The 8,308-nt window shown below is 43.5% G+C and overlaps 1 protein-coding gene across 1 annotated transcript in view; it reads left to right on the top strand.

Moving 5' to 3' along the window:
- The window catches only part of LOC139337387 (A disintegrin and metalloproteinase with thrombospondin motifs 20), a 77,392-nt gene extending 71,135 nt beyond the window's left edge, over positions 1–6,257 (top strand). The window contains exons 31-39 of the mRNA XM_070971932.1: positions 574–744; positions 1,416–1,622; positions 1,823–1,952; positions 3,065–3,159; positions 3,258–3,352; positions 3,485–3,618; positions 5,009–5,100; positions 5,324–5,428; positions 5,726–6,257. Coding sequence (XP_070828033.1) covers positions 574–744; positions 1,416–1,622; positions 1,823–1,952; positions 3,065–3,159; positions 3,258–3,352; positions 3,485–3,618; positions 5,009–5,100; positions 5,324–5,428; positions 5,726–5,815 — 1,119 coding nt within the window. The 3' untranslated portion in view covers positions 5,816–6,257. The remainder of the gene's footprint in view (positions 1–573; positions 745–1,415; positions 1,623–1,822; positions 1,953–3,064; positions 3,160–3,257; positions 3,353–3,484; positions 3,619–5,008; positions 5,101–5,323; positions 5,429–5,725) is intronic.
- The last annotated feature ends 2,051 nt before the right edge of the window (positions 6,258–8,308 follow it).

Genomic DNA, 8,308 nt, shown 5'->3' on the forward strand with positions numbered 1-8,308 from the left:
AGACTGTTTTCTTTTCCGTTTTCTTTAATGTCCCGTGCTTTGTCCTCGAAAGTGAGGCATAAACGGGGGGCGCCATGTAGGGACATAGCGCTGTGTCCTCCTGCTGCAGGAATGTTTGCAGTGTTCAGATTCCTGTCTGTGTTGCCTCGAGAACTTACAGCCTCATTTCTTTCACAGTTTGGCCCTGAAATCTTTTGGTTTTTCAAGAAATACAAAGAAATCCACACAGCACACTTTTTACAGAAATTGATTTTAAGATTCTGGTCCACATCACGACTCTTAAATGCTCCTGTAAACCATTGCTGGGCCTATGGGAAACCCGCTTAACTTTATCTTTTATGGTATCCAGAACACATGTCTGGGATTCCTTTCCTTGAGAGCAAACGTTGCCATTGTCACAGAAATACTGATGTAAACCTTAACATAATTAAGAGTTTCCATTTGGAGAGCTAAAGAGGCAAGCAGGAGTCTGAGGAGTCGCTGATGCTGTTGCTGGAAGAACAACACTGCCCCCCCTCTGCCAACTCCTCTTCATTCTTACTGATTTCTTCCCGTGTTACATTCTCCTTGTAGTGTAATGCAACCTGTGGAGACGGCATGAGGAGCAGGAAAGTGGGGTGCATGGGCCTGGGGACAACACCGGTCCAGGATGATTACTGTGAGCCGTCATTGCAGCCACCATCACGCCAGCCCTGCAAAGGAGCTCCCTGCCACTACATGTGGATCACTGGGGAATGGTCACAGGTAGGAATAAAAAAAGAAATAAAGATTGAGCTTTGATCTACTCGTATAAAAAATGAAAGAAAAATTGTCAAATATTCAGATTTTTGGTCTCAATGATGGTCTTTTCTTACCCGACCAAGTCTTCAAACTTCAAAGTATTCAATTTTGAAATTATATAAAACAAAGAAAAGTCACAAATCCTCACATTTGGGAAGCCAGACCCTCCTATTCGCTGTCTGAATGTATCGCCAAATGGCATAAAACAAGACAAACTGAAGAATTGAGTGTTACTTTATTGGTTGAGAAAATTCTTTTCAGGCTCCCGTTTGGCTAAAAAACATCGTCAGCAAGCTGAAAAGAGGGCTGTTTTTCTTACCTCGTGAAAAAATGACATTTTTGGACATATTTGGTTTTCACAGGACACTGATGACAATCTTGCTTGACAAAGTCTGTCCAAATTTTGATTGATAAAAAATCTAAATGTTTCTTATCTGACTACTAGACTACAGCACAACATATATATTTCACTAGAGATCAGTTGAATAAAGGGAAGAGGGCCTGAAAATGGGTCAAACCATAGATTCTTATTAACAGCACATTGCAGCACTGATGCACAGGTGAAGATATCTGTGCAAACATACACTCCTGCCAGTGTAAGTAACCGTCAGTGTGTGTGTCCTCGTGTTGCTCAGTGCTCTGCCAGCTGCGGTATCGGCTACCAGCAGCGTATATCCTCCTGCTCCGTGGTTCCCTCCTCTCAGGCTCTGCGCCCGTACACTGCTGCCCAGTCCTCCTCTGCCAGCTCCAGCTGCTCTGAGCCCCACCCTCCTGGCACCCGGCCGTGCCTCCTCAGGGACTGCCCGCACACAACCTACTGGAAAGTTGGCCCGTGGAGCAAGGTGAAACAGAAAACACTCATTAGGCAGCAAGAAATCCTCTTTAGCTAATTGCCGTTTTCACAAAACATTTTGATGACTTGTGCATTGTTACAGATCTGCTGATAAATCTCTTGTGGATTTGGATCTGGTTGCAGCTTATTTGTTCATTGTTTAGTGACTGTGCGATTGAATGCTTCTGTGCGTGTTTGTGTGTGCAACAGTGCTCGCAGACCTGCGGGGCAGGCGTGATGGAGCGCAGAGTGGAGTGTGTGACCTCCAAAGGCCAAGCATCCAAACACTGCCGTCCCTCAGAAAGACCTGAGTCTCAAGCTGCATGTCAAGACAGAGAATGTAAGCCAAACTCTTCGCTTCCTTGATTTCAAATACCCAGAGGTCTTGATTTGGCTGTTAACTTAAGAACAAAACTCCAAAATTCTGCCATCACGTCCAACTTTTGTGATCCATGCAGCGCTTCCTGCCAACCAGGAATGTGTAGAGAGATGGTATTAAATTGACTGTGCTATATATGTGGCAACCAACACCGTATCTGATTGTGTTTATAGAAACTCAACTTTTTGTTTTGCTTTAACACATTAGGCAGAACAGCGATCTTTACTTCCAGCCTCTCTGAGTGATTGCTTAGTGGAACAATAAATAGACAGTCAGCAGTTTTCTTCAAATTGTGATACAGACAGTCTATCAGAGCGCCTCCGGGGTGTGATCTGGACCGAGGCAGCCTTCATTGTGAACTTGCGAGCGCTGTAAAAGCCGGCAGTGGGCCAGAGTTAGTAGGTTCGCTCCCCCACATCTCTGATGTTTCAGTACTGGTGCATTGGCCTGTTCATTCCTGACATGGCTTCTGCCAAGTCAGGCACTGCCGAAATTAAAATGATATGCTCGGATGACAGCCAGTTCTGCCGTCAAGTATTAATGCTAATCAGCTAATCAGCTAATCAGCGTGATATGAGCTCTACAGCACTCTGGGAAAACAGAGGAGGCAACACAAATAATGAACCAGCTCTCATTTAAGAAGATGAGAGCCGGGTGACCCTATAGCTCAGCTGGTAGGGTGTGCGCCCTATGCATTGAGGCTGTCGGTCCCCTGCAGCGGCTGCAGGTTCGACTCCCACCTGCGGCTCATTTGCTGCGTGTCTTCTCTCTCTCTGCCCTGTTTCCTGTCATCCCTTCAGCTGTCACTGTCATAAAGACTAAAAAGCCCAAAAAAATAATTAAAACAAAAAGAAGTTGAGAGCCAGGTTACAGTCCTCTCTCAAACTAGTGTTTCATTTATTAGCTTTTGCAGTCTTTCTGGCATTTGCTGATGACAGATTTATGGACTGGCTTGCGCATGCAGAGTGGCCAAAAATCATGACATCCGAAGGCTGGTAGCAGTCAAAGTTTCCTGTTCCCTTCCTGTTGCAGTGAAAAATCTCTCCCTCCTGCATTCATAATTCTTCTCCCAGGCCAGTTGTTCACTTCCTGCCGAGAGGTCCAGATGAGACAGGGCGTGAAGATAGATGGCGAATACTATCTCAAAGTCAAGTCCCGGATCCTACAGGTGTGTGTGTCCTGTCAGAATTGCTCCTTCTCACTTCATGACTCAACCCGCAGCTTCCCCACAGGCCCTCATATGTGTCTCGATGTGTTTGGCCTCAGATTTACTGTGCTGAGATGCAGACTGATTTCCCCAAGGAGTATGTGACCTTACGCAGCGGTCAGACAGACAACTTCTCCGAGGTGTATGGGCACAGGTGTGTATAATGCAGCGATGACTGATAGCTTCAAATAGGGTTACATAATATGTAAACCAGAATTACTGTGTAAAATATAGTGTTTGTAGGAGTGTTAAATGAATTCAAATACTCACTGTCCTCAATACAAAGGTTGCTGAACCCCTTTGAGTGCCCGTATAACGGCAGCCGAAGACAGGACTGTGACTGTAGGAACGACTACTCAGCAGCAGGATACACACTCTTCCACAAAGTTCGTCTGGACCTGAGCTCCCTGAGGATAATGAGTGCGTAATTACAGTGTGATTGCCTCACATTGTCTACTGTAATGAGACCACACATTGGTGTTGTTTTAACCCTCAGATGCCTCGTGCAGGGCTTAATAACGCCTCGTCCAAAAGCCCCAGCTGTCCGAGTGCAGTGCGTGCTGCTCTCCCCACACTCTCTCCTCTCAAATCAAAATAATGACCTCTCAGGCTCCGTGTCCACATCACTAGGCGAGGACTTGAAACCTGGGCCTCTCAGCACAAACATGTGAGCACGAGAATAAAGGAATGCATGCGTGCACATACAGTGCAGACATGCGAGCCTGCTCTGGAGCGCAGACAGACAATATGGGATGCCGCCTCGCACATCTTTTCTTTGGCAGGCGCACATAAGACACGAAGACACGAGCGCACACACCCATGAATGCATCAATATCAAACACTTGCTCACACTAGCATGCTAGCAGTCACACATTCACAGACACACACATGCCAATACACACACATCTTCAGGGCATATTCCTCTGCTCATTACTAAAGTCAGCTCCACCTTCCCTGTTGTGTCCAAGTATGCCTTTGATTAGGGTATGCGGATTAGTGTACTGTGTGTGTGTGTGTGTGTGTGTGTGTGTGTGTGTGTGTGTGTGTGTGTGTGTGTGTGTGTGTGTGTGTGTGTGTGTGTGTGCTGAGGGGAAGTTGGATTAGAACCTACACAGTCATCCTCCCATCCTCTTCGTCTGGTCTGGGTCCTGACAGCACATGTTCCCACCCTCCCTCCCTCTGCATGGTACTAATTTCGCTTTCAGGCGGCTTGACGAGAGCTGGGGAGGGGGGTAATGAGTTCAAGATGAGGGGAAGCATGTAGTGAATTTTATCATCACTTTATACAGGCAACGTGAAGCGAGAGCAGGAAAAGGTACCGGTCATGGTTATCATGTGTGACAACGCAGGATAAATAGGAATAACAGGAGAGTCAGGGAGACAAAAGACTTGATTTACACCAGTTTCCTTACAAATCTAGTGTATTGGGGTGTTTCACATCAGTAAAATACCTGGATTCATAAGCTCCAAGTGTAATAAACATCTTTTTTATTCCATTTATTGCTTTTGTGGAAGAGCGATACACAAAACATCCAGGTAGTCATTATATAAAAGCAACATATCATAGCAAATTGGAGTATTAGTTCATGAATTTAATTTAAAAATGCTAAAGGTTTAATAGGTTTAAGAGCACTTAAAGAGCTTTTTTGTGGGAAAAGTCCTGTAGATATAATTAAAACTTGGAAGTGATATCAACCTTGGAATGAAGTTCAAAATCACAAACTCTGTGTTTCTTAGCTTGGAGCAGTTGTCTACAGTCTGTGTTTGCTGCACATTATGACTCCAGATTTGTATCTCTGCTGTCCATCAGTCACAGACCTGCAGTTTTCCCAGACTCTTCTTGGTCGACCTGTGCCCTTTGCCACAGCGGGAGATTGTTATAGTGCAGCCAAGTGTCCACAGGTTGGTGAATGTGTATGTATGGTTGTGAGTGGCATAAAGCTCAAAGACTTCCAACAACTCTGTTATTCCACTGGAGGTGCTCACTGCATAGTACAGCATAGTATACTAGTATGTGCTCCTTCTTCTATTATTCCCACAGACATTTTCTGCAAATATAGCAGAGCTTGGCCTTCCTGGTTAAAAAAACTGCTCAGAAATAACTCAATCTGATGTGTGTTTTCAGGGCCAGTTCAGCATTAATCTGATCGGGACTGGCCTCAAAGTGGCTGAGGCCACCAAGTGGACATCTCAGGGCAACTATGTTTCCGTCAAAGTCCACAGATCCGAGGTAAGACGCTTCGGGCAGATTTATGAAATGCTTGTCTTTTGAATGACTGATCCTATGTGGCTTTTGAGGAGTGGGTTTTGTTAGAAATGCATAGTTGTAAACTTAGTGGGTTGTCATTGTGCTTCACGTTGAGTTTTGGAGGACTGGAATGAGATTTTGTTGCTCTGAAAAGCCATGCTGTGTTTCTGTCTGATTCACTGAAGAGGAATCCCCACTGACATTTATGAAGCTTCCATCCTCTGCGTAAAAAGCTGCCCTTTGCCCACTCTTTCCTCTCTCATTTGTCTTTGTCTGTAGGACGGAACAAGAATCTACGGTCGCTGTGGTGGTTTCTGTGGGAAGTGCATTCCCCAGGCTCACAACGGCCTACTCCTTCAAGTCCACTGAGGGCCGTGCAGAGACCAAACCCCTAAATCTATCCTGAAGACAGTAGCCCAGGAGCATGCAATAATCGTGATTTGTTGGACCCCGTAGTCATCTGTGAGTGTGATGGAGGAGCATTTAACAGTAATCATCCTACAGTAATTCCCCAGTTCCTGAATGGCAGCTAAAACATCCAAGACTGAGCAGTGCCACAGTGCCACTGCATGGTCCTTCATCCAAACTGCTAACTCTAAAGGAGAACCGGCTGTATTTGCTTACCGAATATGTTGCAAACAGGCCTGTGCTGTGCAACATAAAATGCTTTCTTTTTCTGACACTGTTGCGCATTTTTTAGCATCATACAAAGGGATATAGTATTTCAAAACACTGGGAAAGCAACTGCACAAACAGCAGAAAAACCTAAATAGACTCTTCACTCTGGTCAAGAAAGAAATTCTCAACTTTAAAACACTTCTTTTAATGGTATTCTGTGAAGTGAAGCACGTTCTCTGAAGACAAATGTCTGGTAAAGAGAGAAAAGTCCAGAATTAGAAGCTACACTGTTAGTATTAAATTACCACTTGTATAACTGACTTCAATGAGACAATATAATGTATTTATCTAATAATCATTGCAATGGTCTGTGTGTTGCAGACATTGAAATAGTGAGGGATGGTTGTTGTTGTTTTACAGTATGACTGCCATCAGGCTGACATAAAAAACAAGTAATACAAAAACACAGTATTTTTATTTTTTTTGCAACTACTTAAGGAGCTACACTGTAGATCATCTCGTTCTCACATGTTCAAAGGAGTAGTTTGGCATCTACGCTCATTTTCCTCCTTGTCAAGAGACATTCTAACCAGCAACCAGTTAGCTTAGCCTAGCACAGACTGGGAATAGAGGCAAACAGCTAGCCTAGCTCTGTCTGAGGGTGATAAGGACAGTTTCTCATATGGGCGCAGTAACATCGGGGAGTCACTCAGAGGTTGCCAGGCAAACAGGAAGTGACAGCATTACAGGTGCAGTCACGCTATCTGTCTCTGCCCGTTTCCAGTCTTCATGCAAAGCTAAGCTAAGCTAAACTAACAGTGTGCTAGCTGACTAGCAGCGATTCAGACATGAGAGTGATATAAGTGGATAAGATCATTTCCCAAAAATGTTGAACTGTTCCATTTGGGCTCAAAATGACTAGAAGCAGTAAGCTAGCAACTAACTACTGATCCAGACCTGCCTTACGTCAGAGGTCAAACTTCGTGAGAGCAACTACAGAGAATTTTAGTTTTCATTGTTGTGTGTTTCTAAAGTTTGTCTGCTGTCAGGTATTTCACAACACAACTTAAACCTGCATTTACAGTCCACTGACATATGACTGTCACCTGGAGACAGAATAAACACTAGTGCTGTGAATATTGCATATTTCCTAGTGTTGTACAGTATAAGAGTTTTCTGTGGCTTCTTTAAACCGTGAGGATGTGTTTTTCTTCAACTGCGCCACACAGACGAGTTCTCATCTGTTACGCCGTGACACAGTATCAGGTGTGATGTCTCACCTCACACCCTCCACTGGGCCTACTGTAGGTACCCGCAACCCCTACCTCTCACAGATATCCATACTCTACTGAGATATGTGTTGTAATATATTTATGTTTGACCATATTTATTCTGTAGTGACTGTAGATATGTTCTATGTTTTAAGGTACAATGACTACTACGAACGGAGAAGCCATTGTCTGATGTTTCCTGTCTTTTTTATGCTTTGCTAAAAAAGGTATTAGCCGACTACTATTTGTAGTGTATAACCACTAACCTTAAATGAGGATCTTTTGAATGGTGCTTTTGAACTACTGGAATTACCTCTGATCTTGAGAAAGAAAACACTGGCTTTTGGCTCTTCAGCAGATGTTGGATCTTCCTTAAATGCATGTAATTGTCCTCGCATTAATGTCGCTGAAAATCTGGCTGCGAGATATATCAGATAAACCGCTGCACGAGGAAATCTGCCCTTGAGTAGTACTTAACTCATGAATGACTTTCACCATGACCACTTCCACAACTATCAAGCAACCTAACACATTGGTACTGGTTAAGCTTTAACCAAAGTTAGTTGATAGATGCAGATTTTTTTTTCTTCTCAGACAATGCAGCTTCTTTTGATTTAAAGAATAGCTGAAAATAAAGTCAATGAGCAGCTAGAAAACCTTTGACCATCATTCGTTTTTATGATGGCCAATTGTTCTATGAGGTCTGTATCAGAAAGTTAAAAAATACTTGATGCACTATGTGCCATAAATTTTGTAGAAATGTAATCTTGTTTGGTTTTTTTTTGTTTTTGTTTTTTTTTGTAATAACCGTTAAGATTTGTAACTTATGATATATGTGTATTTTTAATATTCATACTTGAATTGTAAACAGTGTGCTAAATATTGAATGGGCGTTGGTACTGAGTAGAGAGACAGTGTGCTTGTTTGCCATGCTTTATCCAAAGATGTTTTTAAAAATCATATGTACCTACAG

The sequence above is a fragment of the Chaetodon trifascialis genome, chromosome 10 (genome assembly GCF_039877785.1).
Source record: "Chaetodon trifascialis isolate fChaTrf1 chromosome 10, fChaTrf1.hap1, whole genome shotgun sequence".
In the NCBI taxonomy this organism is placed as follows: domain Eukaryota; kingdom Metazoa; phylum Chordata; class Actinopteri; order Chaetodontiformes; family Chaetodontidae; genus Chaetodon; species Chaetodon trifascialis.